Source organism: Lepidochelys kempii, chromosome 1 (assembly GCF_965140265.1).
Source record: "Lepidochelys kempii isolate rLepKem1 chromosome 1, rLepKem1.hap2, whole genome shotgun sequence".
NCBI classification, from domain to species: domain Eukaryota; kingdom Metazoa; phylum Chordata; order Testudines; family Cheloniidae; genus Lepidochelys; species Lepidochelys kempii.
In genome coordinates, this window is record NC_133256.1 from 134604011 (window position 1) to 134622635 (window position 18625).

At 42.0% G+C, this 18625-nt stretch overlaps 1 protein-coding gene across 3 annotated transcripts in view; it reads left to right on the top strand.

The window, feature by feature from the left end:
* The window catches only part of EGFL6 (EGF like domain multiple 6), a 75218-nt gene extending 59268 nt beyond the window's left edge, over positions 1 to 15950 (top strand). For 2 of the 3 annotated variants that reach the window (XM_073327946.1, XM_073327963.1), the window contains 4 exons: positions 7121 to 7201; positions 8643 to 8729; positions 12027 to 12292; positions 14182 to 15950. In XM_073327946.1, the coding sequence (XP_073184047.1) occupies positions 7121 to 7201; positions 8643 to 8729; positions 12027 to 12292; positions 14182 to 14292 (545 nt within the window). In that variant the 3' untranslated portion in view covers positions 14293 to 15950. The remainder of the gene's footprint in view (positions 1 to 7120; positions 7202 to 8642; positions 8730 to 12026; positions 12293 to 14181) is intronic. The other variant, XM_073327955.1, reaches the window with a different exon arrangement.
* Positions 15951 to 18625: the final 2675 nt, after the last annotated feature.

Below are 18625 nucleotides of genomic sequence, written 5' to 3' on the forward strand. Positions count from 1 at the left end.
AGGAAAAACTTTGGGGAAGGCATGATCCTATATTACCAAAAATAGGTACTCTTTATGGGAGAGGGATTCAGTATGGTGACAATCTTTAAGAAGCTCCTAGTGGCTGTACCATATGCTTTAGTACACACATACACTAGGGTTCCCCCCCGCCCCCGCCTTAATAGGGATCAAAATTTAGTTTTGTATATTTCTACAAAAAAAAAGGGAAAAGTCTTTTGTTGTATCAGAAATGTATTTCACAACCTTTCCTATTTCTTAATGGCCCATCTTCTGGCTGCTTGTCCTCCTCTTCCTCCTGCTCAGTTTTGTGACTGGCACCTAAATCCCCTTGTAAATCTAGCCTGAGAAATCAAAATGTTTCTTGTTTCAACACTTCCAATGGGGGGGAGGGGGGTTCATTTCAGCAAAAATAATTTGCTAAAATCAACACAAATCTACATATTTTCAGGGAGAGGGGGGAAGTTTCAGCTGAAAATTTTCACCCAGCTCTACATGGGCATATGTAAGCACTGCTCTTCTTTTGAGGTGGAGTTTAATTAGCTCCAGTACCTTGGCACCACAGAACATGTTCTTAACTTCCTCCTGTTTTGCCATATATGTTTAAGGAATAGGATACATTTCTGCTTTAAATATGCAATTTCCTTGCTTCTATTGTTTTCTCTCAAAGCCTTAATGTTCTTTTCAGGCACTATTAAGATCTTTTGAAGTTGCATGTTACCTCATGGTTTGTATCAGATTGTTATCTGCCTGGCTTATTGGACAGACACTTCACCTAGTATCATTTAATTTGATAAAAATGTGCTGCCAAGGACTGATTCATAAGAAAAAAAATGTAATTGTCATGTGTTTTCCTAACAAATTCTAATACAAACACAAGGAAACATTTTCTTTTGCTCATGTTTGGTTGTATATTTCTGGTCATAATTTGCTCTCGTGTTTGTTCTTGGTTTAACTCCCAGTGTGTATTTAACATAAGTGATTCCTCCATCTACTGTACAAAATACACAGTCAAAGCCACAGTCTATTTGATCTCAGTGTAAAAACACTAACAGAATAGGCTGCAGTCAAAACTAAAAATGGTATTCTGTTTAAATAAAAGATCAAATTGAAAAATTCTGCATATATATATTTTCAAAAATCATATATTATGCATCAAATACAGGATTATTGAGCCTGACTCACTACTACATTACTCCAGCTTTTCACCTTTTCAGTGTCATTCCACTGACAAACCCATCGTGATGAATGTCATTTCCTGAGATTGCTTGGTGTTCCTGTGCCATTAACTGGTACATAGATTATTCAGGGTTTTTTTCTGCATCCCTTGAAGACAGAATTCCATTTAATTTGGGAATGCCAGCAAGTAATTTCCTAATTTCCTCAAATAAACAATCAAAAATCTTACAGAGTAAGGTTAAATTTTTCAATAGTTCCTAAGGGACTTGGGAACATAAGTCTTAGTGAAAGTTAATGGGACTTAGGAGCCTAAGGGTTTGATTCACAAAAGAATTTAGGCACCTAACTGTGTCTTCAGGTGTTTAAAGCTCAGAATCAGGATTCACAAAAGCCCTACTCCACTGCCCCCAAACCCTGTAGGCAGATCTGTCCCTTGGGTACAGCAAATCGGGGTGGCCCGTGCTTTGGGGGGCCCCACGCTTCAATAAAATCATGAGGAGGCAGGCGGGGAGGTAAGGTGGCAGGCAGGAGGAGGGTGAGGAAGCAGGCAGGCGGATGGTGAGGAGGAGAGCAGTGGGCGGGGGGGTGGGTGAGGAGGCGAGCGGCAGCCACCGGCAGCCTCCCTACCAGAACCTCCCCCTAGCGCCTCCTGCCCACCGGCGGACCCCGCCAATCAGCACCTCCCCCTCCCTCTCAGCACCCACCGCCTGCCACGTATCAGATGTTTTGTGGTGTCAAGAGGCATTGGGGGGAGGGGAGGGGAGGGGAGAGGAGCAAGGGCGCAGCGTGCTCGGAGGAGGGGGTGGAACTGGGTGGGGAAGAGGCGGGGTGGGATGGGAAGAAGCAGGGCGGGGGTAAGGCCCTGGGGGAAGGGCTGGAGTGGGGCGGGGCCTGGGCAGAGCCAGAGGGGAGCACCCCCCGGGAGATTAGAAACTCAACGCCTATGTCCTGGGCCCCACAGCCCCCTAGGAACGGCCCTGCCTGTGATATGATTTTGCAGTGACTGTGTTTCTGCCCATGTGCCACAATATGCACAATATAGACCTGCTCTGGGGATGAATCAGTAGAGAGGCTGTTGTCTGAAGGGCCCCTGCTTCATTTGTTGAAGATGTTGGAAGGTGTGTCGCGACTGAGGAAGAGAAAGGATGGACTGATAGATAAGGGAGCTGAATGCTGCCCAGGAGAATTGAATTCTATCCCTGCCTCCGCTTCAGAGTTCCTATGTGATGCTAGACAAATCACTTAAAACAAACTTTTCACAGATGGTCACTGATTGATTGTCTGTCCCTCATTTTCTGGGACCTGAAACCCTTCAGAGCAGGATTTGGATACTGTGGCATGGGCCACACATTGAACAATGAGGGGAAAACAGAATTTTGAATAGCAGCCTGTTAAAGGAGCACTGTCCATCCTGTACACTGAATAAGGTATTTGCACAGGTTCTACATTATTATATTCCGAATCACAAGTGAAACATCTCAGCTAAGCAGAATGTTTGCTGCTAGTTTTATTCTTCTTTGATAATTGGCCCATTACGAGTGCAAATACTCCCAGAGCCCCCTCACACACCCAAACTTCCTCCCAGAGCCTGCACCCCCTCATCCCCTCCTGTACTCCAACCCCCTGCCCCCTCCCCTGCTCTTCTGCTGGTAATAGCTCACCTTAAGTGATCACTCTTGTTACAGCATGTATGGTAACATCCATTGTTTCATGTTCTCTATGTATATAAATCTCCCCACTGTATTTTCCACTGAATGCATCCGATGAAGTGAGCTCTAGCTCACGAAAGCTTATGCTCAAATATTTTGTAAGATGTCCCTGTATTATAGTGTCAGACTATTTAGAAATGTGCGTAATTACAACTAGATGAAAGTTTTGTATGTTCATTTTATAATTACACTAACCCCAACATTGACACATGATCAACTACTGATTGCTTACCTGTTCAGAACTGAGAATGCTTTCACCATTCCCTGAAAAAGGCACGAACAGCTGTAACTGCAAGGAAAAACCATCTTTTTTTTCCTGTGTTTGTACAGAGCCTTGTACAATGGGGTCCTGGTCGATGATGGGGCTCCTAGGTGTTATGATATGACGACTACTACTACTATTAATAATAATAATAAAAGAAACTACATTCCTTACAGCTTCCTTAAAAAAATGGCAATGTTTCTGTTCTGCCATGCAGTTGTTCTTCCAGGATGGCTGCCTCATTAAGAGGTCATTGTGATACCATACATGAGATATAAGAAATATAATCATATTTAAGTGTATGCGCAGAGGCAGGTGGAAACTAAAACTTGAAGGATAGCCTCTGCATTTCTGGAGGAAAAATAGAGAACTACCTTCAAACTATAAACCAAACCATATTTTTAAAACAAAATGACACTTCTGTGAGTACAAAATGTACTACAAATAAGTTTATGTACAGTAGTTGCTTATGCAAAGAGGTGAAACCAAGTGCAGGTGAAGGAAAACTTCTCTTTGTTTTGGATAAGTGCCTTTTGCTCTGTAATGACTCACTTGTCCGTACTGTTGTACTGTTTCTGGATAGCATCCTATCTAGCGAACTCTCTCTTTTTATCTATTTATTTTTTTTATTTTTACTTTTGGCTTTTTCATGCTGTAGCTTGGTCCAACCTATGCTTTTCCAGTTGGGGTCCTGAAAATTCCCCACTGCTTTTGTTGTCGTTAGATCATTGACCCTTAAGTGTCTAGCCAAGCTGCCTCTAAGGTTTGTGCCAAGGCCCTGCTGCAATAGGAATGACGGATGTACTCAAAGTGAGCTAGCACAGTCATCAGCTCTCTAGAGGGCCACCCTGTCACCTCCACTGACACAACTATTCAGAAATCCACTGCCTCAAGAAATGGCTTACAAGATGGCTCTCAAAGCTACTTCTTTTGTGCTATAATATGCAACAGTGCCACTAAGCACTGAACCCCAGCATTTTCTTCAGATAGACTTTTGATATTTGCTTGACCACATACAGTATTCCTAAATTCCCTTGGTGGCACTTTGTACAGGCCTTTTTATAATGGCAGTATGTTTCATCTCCCTTTTTGGCTGCACTGTTTTCTCACTATCTGAAACAGTGGCTAAAAAAGTGTTTTCCGTGAATGCGGTTTTCCTGAGTTGTTCCAGTGTTGCATTACGTCATTCCTACTATTTTTGATCAAATACAATTCTCCAGCTAGCCTAAGTGTTGGTGCTGCTGATTGTTGGTTCCATTGTGCAGAAATCACAATTCTCCTTAAGTCCAAGTCCTTCATGTACTAATACTGTCATCTGTGAAATGCCATGGTGTCCTGTTAGAACAGAACTCAAGATTGGTGCTGTATTTAAAAAAATGTCATGGATGATAACAACATTGAACACCTAACCTGAGGTCTGCAAAGACTCTAAAAAGCAATGGCTATGCTGGGCACTTCAGAAAGAATGTGCCTTTCTTTGGGTATATGCAGAACATGACAGTTTCTCTTCTGGTTCCAGAGACAGCTACCTACCCTGACTGGGTAAAGGATAAATTATCCTGACATAACTGTAGCCGTGTAAGTCAGCAGAAGTTTTGTATTTGTATAAAAGTTTTGCAAGCAGTTTTTTGTCCTTCTCCTTTTTACATGCTCTGATATGTCTGAAGGTCACAAACTTTTTTGTAATTCCCTGAAGGCACCTGATAGTTGGAGAATAAGAGCCTGAGTGTAACACTTGACATTGAAAACAAAAAATAGACTCAGACACAAAGTTTGCCTCCTTGTTATACTGTATTTACAAGACAATCTTCACCTGGGGCATTTGCAGCACACTTTGCATACACTTGCATGCATGTCTCCAAAGTGAACGCGTATTGTAATTCAATAAACAAATTATTCTGGTACCTCCTGTCTTTAGTAAAATCACTTTGCTCTTCCCAGAACAGGTCATACTGAAGTTGCTTTTTCAGTCTGGCAAGCATTCTTAGAATCTCAGCTCCTTTTGCTAATGGTGGGCCCAGATATGTGGAATGACAGTAAAATGTTTTTGCAGGCCTTACACCTAGTCTCTATGTACTTGTTCCTAAGTAAAGAAACAGAAATAAATAAATAAATAAATAAATAAAGTCTTAGCCTGAGGTAAGATCATTATCCAAGTGATTTAAGCAATGGGAGGCTGCAAGTGCAACAAGAGAAGACAAGCTCTTAGCAATCCATCAAAGTTCACATAGCATTTCAAAGGTCTCTTTTCTCTGCTCAGTTCAGCACCTCTATAACTGCCTTTAGGGCCTATTTGTATATGTGTGTGTGTGAGTGTGTGTGTGTGTGTTTTCTGATGGGTGCACAGGATTGTGGGATTGGTTCTTTTAGTAACAGCTGTCACAAACCTCAAACAGACTTAGGTACAGGAAAATCTTTTTGTCACTTTGGCAGTAAGAGAAAGATTCAGAAGATGGTTAAGGCACTAGGGGCTCCATTCATTTAAGCAGGTGGTTTATCTCGATTTCAGTGGGACTCAAGCACATGCTTAAGTGTTTTGCTGAAACAGGCTCTAGATTAGTAGTACATATTTGGATCAAACCTAGATCTAAACTATATGTCATGTTCATGCATGGGAAAGAAATAGTTTTTAAAACATTGCAGTGTAGGTGAACAATATAATCCTGAGGCACAGATATGCAATTTTATAATTTCTGTACCTCCTGTTATCTGGCAGTGTGAAGGAAACCTGAAATTCTCCTCACTACGCTGCATGTGTTCTGTGGATGACTAGTGGACTCCTGCCTAGAGAACTGTCCGGCCAACACTGTTAATAAGCAATAATTCAAGGGTTTTTTCCCCTTAAAGTGGTACATTCAAACACTTAATGTCATCCTGTATGCATTATTATAGCCTCCATCACTGGAAGTTGAATTCTCTATCATGCCATTTGTGAGTAGTTGTACTGTTTCTATGTAGAGGCCTCCACGCCACCTGTCTTCTACAATAGCACTGCTCCTCTTCTACTAATCACTTAAAATAGTGCAAAACAAGGGCAGACTGTATCTCAAATGGTCAAAAATACTTACATCAGGCTGATAATCAGTTGAAAACAATCTCAGTTTTCCAGTTCCCCAGAGCAGTGTAGATCATGCAAGTTGAAGGGAGTTTGGCTCCATCTGTTGGGCTGATGCTGAGGAAAGCACTGTGACTTGTTGTTTGAGCACCCCCTGTTGGACAGTGTGTGGAACAACATTGATATGGATAACAGAACACATCGCCTATCTCCAGTGCTGCTGTAAACCTGCTCATTGATTCCAGACATCACAAAGAAGACAAGGAGAAGGCAGGGGTATGGCCCTCCTTTCCCTCTGCACTAGCCAGCGGAGCTGGTCAGGTTTGGAGGGGAGCACACAGGTGGTGCCTCTGTAGATACAATGCCTCCTAGAGTTCCTACTTTGGCAGTGCACTTGCCACTGACCCTAATGCAGGTTGCGCATTCGAAGCACAACTGAACCTATAATGGTCTTATGGCTTTTGTGAAATTTTTAACATCTTGAGTTTTCTATGGCTACTGTTTTCAGTTTGCTGCCAAATCATGATGTCATTGACTTTGCTGTATCCCACAGCTTATGTGCTTTAATCATGGGGCTAAACATTGCGGCAAGAGGGGTCTGATCATTACATCAAAAAAAACAGCATGTTCATGGATACTTGACTCTGTTGCTCTTTCGGCTCCAGGGTAAAATATGAGGTGCTGGTAGTTGGCAGTTGAAGCGCAGTTCATTTGATAGCTTGGTCAACATTAAAAGTTTGGGGTTTTTTAAAGTTCAAAGTTGCTTTCTAACTGGTGGCTAGGTGTGTGGGTTTGGTAGTGTTGCTGGTAAACATATTACATCATGAAACCTATATGATGGCAACTGATATGCTGAAACAGTTTAATTCTCTGCTCCCTGTAAATTATTTGGCACTGACGAGTATTTTTTTGTATTAGTTCCTAAAGTTAAAGAAGCAGCTGTCTTTGGTCCTGTCCTGGCACAGAGAAAAGTTCCAGTATCAAAACCAGAGCAGGAAGGTAAATTATTATTCTTTGCTACAGTATTTATTTTCCTGTGCAGTGTGTGTTTTCGTGGCACCCTTTTTTTCCCCTTCCTCTCCTATTTCACACCAAGCTTGTGGCTGCAGAGAACACCAGTAGTTGCTGGGAATTATAATGCATGGCACTGCGACTTTGCACTAGGCAGAACATAGAAAAAGATGGGAGGGACCGAGGATCAACAGGACCCACTCTGTACGTGTAGTAAACTGATCATGTGTGATTTGACCACCTGATTTTCACCTGTTCAGCACTCCTGGGGAAGGTGAAACCAACTATCAATTACAAACATGATTTGGGGCACCCTGGGAATGTCAGGAAATTGAAGATATTTAAGGGCCTGATGCTGAGAGGTGTGGAGAAAGCCCAAACCCATGTGGTGGGCTAGAGGGAGTTCAGGGGGGTTACTACATACTCAACGCTGCCACAGGCCTTGCAGTGTAGCTGGCGGAAAGGTCTCCTGTGGAGCTATTGAGAACTTAATGTAGTTACTTAGGCTGGGCAGTGGGATGAGAATTTAGGGCTAGTTGAAGTTGGAATGACTTTCAAGGGCAGGATTTGAGTGAAAAATGACCCAGTGACATTTAACCAAATATTAAAAATAACAAACAACATTTCAGCCCAAAGTGGCATTTACAGTAATGATAGGCACCAGAGATAATGCCTTCTGAATCCTCTCTCTTAGCCCCACAATAAAGTACATTAAAAGAATTGGAATGGTTTGGTTTAAAACCACAAAAGCTAGGAAACTGAAGAATGGCTGATACACCATTCTGAATCTCACCCATTGTGCTTTTTTACTGCATTGTACAGTGCAGTATTTATTTCATTTCTTCTAATTTGTACAAATTACAAATACAGAATTAGAGAGTCTACGTTGTGCACCAAACAATATGGTCTTTTTAGTATGCCCTAAAAGTTAATGCTATTTCAAACCAAGTGTTGTGTGAGGAGTGAGTTACAAACTCGAGGGCCCCTCACAGAGGATGTCATGCCTCTCTTTTAAATGGAAGGAGCTGATCAAAACTGCAGCAATATCATATAACGAGAGAGGCAGTTTCTCAAAATGGCAGGTCCCAGGTCGTTCAAGGCTTTCCAGCTCAAAACCAACATTTTAAACTGCACCAGGAAACCAGCAGGCTGCCAGTGAACAAAAAACAGCATGAAATCATGTGCAGGTGGGAGACTCTTGCAGTAACCAATCACCACAGATGATATTAAGAGCTAAGGTAGGAATTGCTGTATTGATTCTAAATGCTATACCTTTGTGGGGTTTAATCTAGGTCACTGCTATTGGAATGCAGATTTTGGATACTTCTTTTTATTAACTATTCAAACATAACTTCATAACAGAGTCACATCATAATACAGGGTATTGCCTTTTTTCTCTTTTTTCTAAATTTTTTTTCAAATTTTTCAGTTGATTGCACCTTTAGTCACGGGATTTGTAACTGGAAACAAGATACTGACGATGACTTTGACTGGAATCCTGCTGATAGAGATAATGGTATTTAAAATATATACTGTTGCTAAGACTTAATTTGATCGTTTCTACACAAGCACCAACTTTCAGCTTTCCCTGGGGGTGCTCCACCCCCTGCTCTGCCCCAAGGCCCCACCCCCATTCTGCCTCTTCCCCCAAGGTCCCACCTTTGGTCTGCCTCTTCCTGCTCCCACTGCACCCTTCCCCTGAGGCCCCGCCCTGCCTCTTTCTGGCCCTACTTCCTCCCCTGAGCACGCCCTGCTCCTGTGCCTCCCGCTCACTGCCAAAGAGCTGACTGGCGGCGGGCAGGAGGCACTGGGGGGGAAGGGGAGGAGCTGCTCGGTGAGGTCTGCCAAACAGCTGATCGGCAGGTGGCTGGTAGGTGCTGAGCACTATTTTTTTCCCATTGGTGCTCTAGCCCCAGAGCACCCATGGAGTTGACACCTATGAGTTTCTATTCCAAAAATAAGAAACTGGCTGTAATATGGTGTTGGGATTCCAATCAGTGTCTTAGGTTTGGTGAGGGGAAAACTCAACAACAAAAAAGGGAGAAAAAAGAGGGGTTTTTGGATGCGGGGAGGAGTTGTTTTAATCTATTTTGGGGCAATGGATATTCCACAACCTAGTTCAAAACAACTGAATTTAAGTAAAGTAGTAAGAGACACAAGGTCTAAGACAATGCGTACAGTATTAGAGATGTCAGCTGAGACTTTCCACAGACAGCTAGGCAATTTAACCACACATCTCCCCTTAATTTCAAGTTTATAGTCATGTATGTTGAAGACAAGTAACTGTGGTAACAGTTCGTAATTGCCAAACACTACAAGTTAAGTTAGCCAGGAGTAAGGGTATTCCACTCCTGACAGAGATGATGGTAGCGTACTATTCAAAACCATATAACATATTACAAATATTATTCCAGACCCTGGTAAAACATGACAAAACATTCCGTGAGTGCTACATGTGATTACTATTCTTGTATTCAGATAACAAAAAGCCTGGCTGAAGACATTACCTAAAGTGATTAGATATATTCTTGTGGAGGTACAAAAAATATTGCAGAAGGTATCACAACAGGGACCACCTCACGCTGTTGCTGTCATATTGCTCCCTGTTATCGGGTTCTGCCCCAGAGCAAACCCCACGTACACAGAAAGGTGGCTAGATTATGGTGTTGCTGGGCTTTCCCCTTGGTGGTCTCTGCCTGTTGGTTGCCTCTTCTCTCTCGCAATGACTTGTCTCTTTCTAGGGCTTCTATGACCCAGCCCTCCGGTCAGGTCAGTCCCTTTCTAGGGTATCCAAGTGCAGCTGTAACTGTATAGGTCCCAAGCTGGCTTCTCTCAACTGGCCTCTTCAAAGTCCCTTTGCCTGGCTCCCCTGGTCTGGCAGCAAAGTCCTTCCAAATCAAACAGAATGTCACTCTCCTTTTGCAGAGCAGTAGGTCCCAGGGCTTGTCCCCGGCCCCTCAGTAGAACTCCAAAACTACAAACAAGAACATTACAAAACATTACCCAACATCTTTCACCGCTCTCTAGGCTTGAGCCTCTCATCCCTTTTGGACTCCTCTTCAGCTCCCTGTTCTTACTGAACATTGGCCCAAGGACTGCCTCCCTGGATCCTGTCCCCTTGTTCCGGGGTCCACCACAGGAATTAGCTCCTGTCCTGTGGCTTGGCTCTTCAGCCACAACCAAGCTCAACTGTTCACCTCCACAGCCAGTCCCTACCTGTTCAGCTTCCTCCCTTTTTAAGCCCTACACCAGGGGTTCTTAACCTGGGGTGCGAGATGCCCTTTCTGGGGGTGCGAGACATGCCAGATTTTTTTTAGAAGGTGAATCATCGAAAACACAAATTAAGCACAGGCACTTAAGTACAACTACTTTGTTTCATCAAACCTATGTATTTATTAACATTATACATTTTTTAACGATTACTGTAATATACAAACAAAAAATATATCTAGGTTTAAAGAACTGACCTACTTCAACGATTTTTGATACGGGGTGCGAGAACATGTTTTGATTTTTGATACGGGGTGCGAGAACATATTTTGAGAACCAAAGGGGGGCAGGCTGCGGTAAAGGTTTAAGAACCACTGCCCTACACCTAGCTCAGTTGAGGCAGGGTAAGGCTAATTAAACAGGACTGGTTAGACCCAGGGCCTCTTGGCTCTTAAAGGGGCAGGGCAGGCCACCCTGGTTATGTTTACCCTGAAATAAAGGACCCATGCCACAGCCACAGCTGACTCGGGTCAGATGACTTGGGGACTCAGGCTGTAAAATTGCTACGTAGCTGTTCGGGCTCAGGCTGGAACCCAGGCTCTGGGACCACCCTCCCTCACAGGTCCCTGAGCTCATGCTCCAGCCCAAGCCCAAATATCTACATGGCAGTTTTACAGCCTTGTAGTCCAAGCCCCGTGAGCCCAAGTCAGCTGACCCAGGCCATCTGTGGGGGGTTTAATTGCTGTGTAGACATATTCCCTGTCACATGCCACAATTTTCACTCTGGACATTCTCTTACTTGTACTGATTGGCCATTTGGTTCAGCAATCTTCTCTGCTCCCCCTCACAGTCTCTTCACTTCAGCCTCTCTCCACCTGGCCTTCACACCCTCATCCTTCCTTCCCTCCCTCTTTCCCCCTCACCCTTTTCCCTTCCATGACCCTTCTCCCTTCCTGTGCCTTTCCATCTAGCTAATTCCCTCCCAGCAACACCTCATCCCAAAACACCCCCCAAAACAATGGAACTAATATGATGTTTGCTCCCAATCAATCACTCTGTTTGCTTTGGTCCTGTGTTCTCTCCCTTTTCCCTATTTTTTGTCTGTCTTGTCAATTTAGATTGTAAGCATTTTGGGACAGAGACTATTAATTTATCTGTTTGTACAGTGTTTAGGACAATCAAATTCCAATTTTGTTTGATCCTAGGTATTACCATAATAAATATAATCAATAAAGTTAAGGAGAATATGTAGAGTCACTCAAAACAAATTTTGGATCTTTCAGACTAATAGTGCAGAGAGAGATTAAATGCTGTGTTGAGCCTTTATTTCCTTTGAAACATAAGAAAACAAAATGCAAGTTTGGTCAAAGAATTGGCATAAGTATAGACGAAAGATTAGGCTACCTAATCCATCCTTCTAGCAGTGCAGGAGTGTTCCCTACTTAGTATATTTGACACTGTTTTTTGTAGGCTAGATTTTAGTTATTTAAGTGATGAAACTTGCACTTATTATTATTTTGGCAAACTGTTATTGAGTTTACTAAAAAATATTTCACAAAACGCAACAAAACACATAAAGATGTTTGCTTCCTCCCCTCACAAGGTGATGGATATTATATGGCAGTTCCAGCCTTTGTGGGACACAAAAAGAATGTTGGCCGTCTGAAACTTCTTCTTACTGATCTCAAGCCGAAGAGGAGCTACTGTTTGATTTTCAGTTATCGCCTTGCTGGAGACAGGGTGGGGAAACTCAGAGTATTCCTGAGCAGCCACAGAAGTGCTCCTGCCTGGGAGCAGAGCAGAGGAAAAGATGAAAGGTGGAGGACTGGAAAAATAGAAATGCTTCAGGGAGTGGAGACTACTAAAAATGTAAGTTAAGGCAGAAACCAATTACAATAACTAACACAACAGCTTGCATTTCATCCTCACTGATTTTTACGCATTCTATAGACCGTTTTGTAGGTATACCAATTACCAACTACTGAAAGCCACCTCCAAGTTAGAAAATGGGAGCCATACTTTGCTAGCAACACCACCAAATAATTTCTAGGATATAAAAGAGAATAATATTCTCTTGAAACTTTGTCTTCAGGGGCAATTTAACTAGAGAGAATTTAATTACTTGAATTGCTCAGGATGTCAAGAATAAGAACCTTATCGTTTTGTGAAAGTTCCATCAGATCTTTAGTGATGACAACTAGTTGTGGCCTCTGATTTATGTCTCAGTGCAAAAGTAGGTATAAATATGTACACTGAGAGATTATCGTTTGTTACCTCCACCACAACTACATTTAAAGATTGAACTATCGCCTAGGTGGTGAAGGATTAGAGCTTTCAGTTTGGCTTGCAACATTTCCTGATAATTTGATGGGGTGTGCGGAATGATCCTCATCATTAAATACCCTGGGTTTTTGGGTGTTTGCATGAATGCCCTTTAATCAGGGAAAGGGGAAAAAAAGCTGTCAAATGCAGATACAATCCTCAGTGTTAGTCCAGAGCCTGTATCCAGTGTGTGTTGACATGCTTACTAGTTTTGTCTCCTTTAGTTAAGTTCATGATACATGTGGCCTCCACTCCTGATATTGCATACACACAGACTTGCTTCCTCCATATAACACAAATACACTAGGGGCCAGATTCTCTGTCCATATAAACAGTGTACTGTGCCAGACTGAAGGGGATGTGACTTTAAAGGTGAGTTTATCCCTCCTTTGCAGCTCCTAGTTCCTGGGGCTGGTGAGGGAATGGGATGGTCCTGAGAATTAGTTAGAGCAGCCCAAACCCCATATCCCCAAGGGGCTATTCTGGCAGCTGTGGATCACCGGAATACACACCAGTCCCAATATGGACAGGAGATGGGTGGTGTAAAGCCATTTTGCCAGCCCTCACCACCTTGGGATTCCCTTATTTAAAAAAAAAAAAAGAGAGAGAGAGAGAATCCACAGGTAGCCAGTTAAGCCAGCTTTCAGCTGCTTTGCCAAGCAGGGGCCAGAACCTGCTCCAAGAATTGCAACAGGTTTAATTAAGGTTTCCTCTTGACACTTTACAGTCAGATTCACATTTAGGCCAAGCTCCCTGTACACAGCTTTGGAAGTGTAAAGGGCTTTAATGAGGACATAAATTTCATCCGTGGCCACTTAGGCCTTTTGCACTATCAGGCTCTAAAATACTAAGACCCAGATCCTGAAAGGTATTTAGGTTTTTAACTTCAATTGATTTCAATGGAACTATTTCAGTAGAAGTTAGGAGCCTAAATACCTTTCAGGCTCCTAACTTCTGTGCCTAAATACCCTGTAGATAAGCACAAAGAAATATCTAAAATAAATATTGCACTCAATAACCAAACATACAAATAGAGGGCAAACTCACAATTGTAATGTCCCCAAAGAAAGGAATACACAACATCATCATATCAGCAACATATATATACATGTTGCTTTATTATAATGTATTCTTGGTTTTTTGAGAGAGACAGCATTTTGTTTGTACTATAACAATAGTAAATTCCATTATGAGAATCAATTTGGTATTGTAGATTATCATAGAGGACAATCAATCTTGCTCTAGTTCAGATATTATGAGTTATAAAAAGATCAAGGATTTAAGTGGGTAAATTTTCCTAGATAGTGATAAGAATACAAATTTCAGTTGATACATCATCTCAATCTAGTTAAATAACTTTGTTTCCTCTTTCACAGTGGTTAAATGTTCACATTTGCTATCTCGTAATAATTAATGCTTTTCCTTTCTTATGTCAGATCATTTTTGAATCAGAACGTGGGAAGGGCAAAACTGGAGAAATTGGAGTGGACACTGTAACTTTGGTTTCAGGCTTGTGCCCTAAAGATCACTTGATAATTGATTTCTGAGCTTGTTATTTCTATTCCTATTTTAATATTTGCCATACTAGTACTGTATTTTGTTACATCATGACAGATGAAAATAAATCTGGAAAATGTCTTGAACTTTATGCAAACAAACTGACATGCACAAAGTGTGCAAAATCCTTTTAAGCACAAATTTTTCTATCAGATATGCTAATACTTGCTTTGAGTCTAGCACTACTGTATTCTATAATTCAAGGTAAAGGTTTATATCGTATGGAGCTATTTGTCTTGCTTTTCTATAGTATGCATGCTTTCTTTACATAAAATTCCTTTTTAATGATGTCCTTATGTCTTATATTCCACTTTGTCCACTTCAAAGAAGCACAAAGCAGTATTTAAAAGAACTTTATTATCTCTAATGACATTTACATGACCAGAGAACAACTTTTTCCCCCAAGTGCCTCAACTGTGATTATTAACAATATAACATTTTATCTCAAACTGTAATACAGGTATTTATGTTTTTAAGTGTTTTTAGGAGATTCAATGGTCCTGATTCTTAACTATGTTACCTCTTGTATAGTCATTTATACGTCTGTAAAAAGGGTATGAAACCCTATATAATGGCATGGCACCCCTTCTGAGTGGGTGTGTCCACAGTTTTTTAAATAGTCCCAGCCCTGGTATTGGGCCGTACTCCCAGGACTTCCTCCCTGGAGGCAATGGTTTCACCCTCTTGATCTACTCTGGCTCCAACTCTCCTGCTGGGCCTCTCAGCTTTTCAGATCTCCTTTTGTGGGTTTATCGCTCTCCAGTTGTAAGCTACTTCACCTAGTGGCCTAAGGGGGGGATCCAGGCCCACCCACTACTCCAGTTCCAAGCCACACACCGCCCTGTCCTTTTAACTAACTGCTTTCAGTTCCCTGGGCCACTTCCCAGCAGCCCCAGCCTTGACCGATGTCTCACCCTTAGTTCAGGGCTCTTCTAAGTTCAGGCCCAGCAGCCAGCCAGGAGTTCTTCCTTGCTCCCCTGGTCCCTACCAGCAGTGAGCTGTCTGTGATACTGCACCATTTGAACTCCTCTGGGTACAGCAAGGAACTGCCTTTCTCTGGCACTGAAGCTCCTTTTTATATGGCCCTCCCGGCCCCTGATTGGGTGCTCCCTGCAGCCTCTCTGATTGGCTGCTTCCCCCTGCAGCCTCTCTAGCCCACTTGGAGGCCCTCTTCCATGTCTCCTTTCCTGGGATGGGTGTGACAGGACCCTGAGGCCTCCAGCAGAGGGGGCCTCTGGGCCTAGTCCACCCAATCACACTGTACTATTCTGATTTTTATAACCACATTGTACTCACTTTGCACTAGTATAAATGACTATACAAAGGTGTAAGGCAGTGAAGAAATCAGGCACGATGTATTTTTCAAGCAAAGTAATATTTTTGGTGGCTTCACAGCATAAAAATATGAAGTCTATAGTTTACATATCTAGAAAATATGACATCCATTTTCTCCTTCATTCACATACTTATTTGCCACTAAATTGATGGCAATTAACATGAGCATGGAGGAGAGATTTTGTTAGCCTGTATAGATTTCTTACGTTTTAATATGTAGCTCTAAAATCTGCTCTACAGTAAGGACAGAGGGAAGCAGTCTTTTCTTTAAACGGATGGAAACAAGTTTCCAAGTGGAATCATGTATTTTGTGTGTGTATTCATTTCTAATAAAATATTTGAAAAGTACACTTGTGTTGAGTAAGGTTTCTGAGTCACAGATATTGCTGCTGGAAATAATCCTCGTGTATTTCCTCTAATTTTATAAATATCTACTTGCATCTTTAAAAGATTTTTACATGAAAAAGGAATGTCAAATGTTACACACACAAAAAACCATAAAAAACAAAAAGACCAAAAGATGGTCTGTCACTGATGTCTAAGAAATCTGATAGAACACTAGTATCTTATCTATATATTGTCCTTCTTTGTGTCATGTGAGTCCTGTATTCTCAAGTTTGATTTCCCTTTAAAGAAATCTCTGCCCTAAAGCCAAGGAATATATGCAAGACAAGTTTCAGGTTTGGGCTTTCCACTGACTCTACAGTTTATGTGAACAACTGATATGAGGGAATCATCAGGCGAGGTTATGAAATGTTTGTCCTGCTTTTGTAAACGTGATCTTAATTTCTTCAATGGTTTCCTGTGAAGTATTATGGGACTGTAAGCAGGGTAAGCAATCTGTGATGGCATCCCCACTGACTGGTATAGGGATGGGGGGAACCCAAGTCCTCCCACTCCATGGGCTTCTGACCTAGGGGCCCTTGTGAACACCACAAGGCAGGCATCCACTACCTGCAGTCTGGGTAATCCTGTCCCCGGATCTCTTCCTACTGCTCTGTCCCCACTAGGGGCATATCATGGCTTGTGGTTGTCCCTGACAATCTGGTCCATGGGTCTCAGTAGGCTAGGGACTTCCAGCTCCATTCAGCAGACATCCCCTCCCCCCAGCCCTGTGAATGTCCTCCCAATGTAGAACCTCTGTAGCAATGAGCACAGATCTTCATCTCTCCACCCACCATGCTGCTGTGCTGAAGAGGCCACCTTTTAATTCCCTCCTCCAACTGGAGCAGATCTGTCAGGGTGGGTCTTCCCAGGCCGAGTTGTTCCTGTGCCCTTATCTCTCCAGTGTGGGGTTTATCCACCCCACCACAAGTACGCATCCCATCCTTTTTAGCATCAACCAACTGAAATCAAACACTGTTTTAAAAGGGCTTATTGGAGTTATTTTGTGTGTCAGGATACACACTGCTGGTTAATTTTCTCCTCCCAAAGTTAACAAGCTTTAAGTATACTCAGCTTACTCAAGGATGCATTTTTCCTTGTCCTCAATTCAATATTCTGTGGATACCTAATAATGGACATAAATATAGGAGGAAAACATAAGATCTAGCAAAGTGGAGAGATTACAGTAATTCTAGAAGCTTTTAAAATGTTGACAACATTTAAGTAAACCTATGAATGAATTTGTCTATGCAGCAATATTGGGGATCCACTGACAGCAAGGGAAAGGTTAGTGTTACAACCTCAATGGCTTCCAAAAATGGATTGCAATTTTCCATCCACTGAAGAATCACAAGTTCCAATGTACAGTACCTGATAAACATATACTTCTGAAGTTGCCCCTGAATCGCTGATCCCATGATGCTATTCAGGAGCAAGAACAGGAATAGAAGATGATGTCAATATTCCATAACAATATTTCTTCTGTGAATAAAACCATTTGGAATGTCCAAAGCTGCGTGAGTCGTTGCTGAGTGCATATAACTGTTCTAGAATTTGCTGACACTGTTGCTACCCTAATCATTTGCAACAGATTTGTAGAACACTTTCTGGTGTCCTGTGAATGGGGAAGATGTTGTGATGTGAAAGAGGCTGTGGCTAATCAAATTCTATTCTAATCTATAATGAGATGCCTCAAAATTAAAAGTAGCTGTGAAGGGTCTCACAAATAAAATAGCTGCTGAGCAGTTTTTTTATTTCCTTTCTCTTGATTGTGAAGTAAGAACACACACAGTCAACACCTTAACACTGTTGTAGCAGCCACAGGGCTCTGCTGTCCACACTTGTAGTACGCAATTTGTAGGTTTCTCTTATCTAGAGCTTTACTGAAGCTTCCTTTCCCAGTTTCACATCTGAAATCCTGCCTTGATCAGATTGCAGATTGTCTGTGCAGAGTTTTCAGTTCTGTGAAATTAATAATCTTGGTTGGAATTCTTTTAACCAGGCATCTGATGTACTCAACCTCACAGATCCTGAACTATTAAGGAAAGGATTAGAGCTACTTTTAACTTTAGATACATTTTAATATTTTCTTTTATAAGTAGTTTATTTGTCTGTCATGTTCTGGGTTTCCCTTTATTTGCCATTTAAAAACATTGTAGCCAAAGGAGGAAGACTGTGTGTGTGTGTGAGACCAAGAGACTCTGTGCAAGTAATAACAGTTCAATATCCCTATTTAAGTGGATATAGTGCTTATGCAGCCTTGGAGACTGAAATTATTAATCTAGTCACAGAATAAGTACAAAATGGGCAGGCAGTGGACAGGCAGTTCAGCATTGTAGTTAAATTGGTTTCAAAAGCAATGTTGGGATCTCAATGTAATATGCCTCATTAGCCACAGGAAGTCAGAGACCTGAGAGTAAACGCACATTAATCTAGGTAATTAATTACTACATTGCTACCATATGATTTACTTAGACTGTAAGCTCTTTGGGGCAAGGACCACCTTTTTGTTTTGTGCTAGGTACTATGCAAACACACTGGAGGCCCTGGTCCATGATTAGGGATCCTACATGCTATGGTAATACAAATAATAATAATATAATA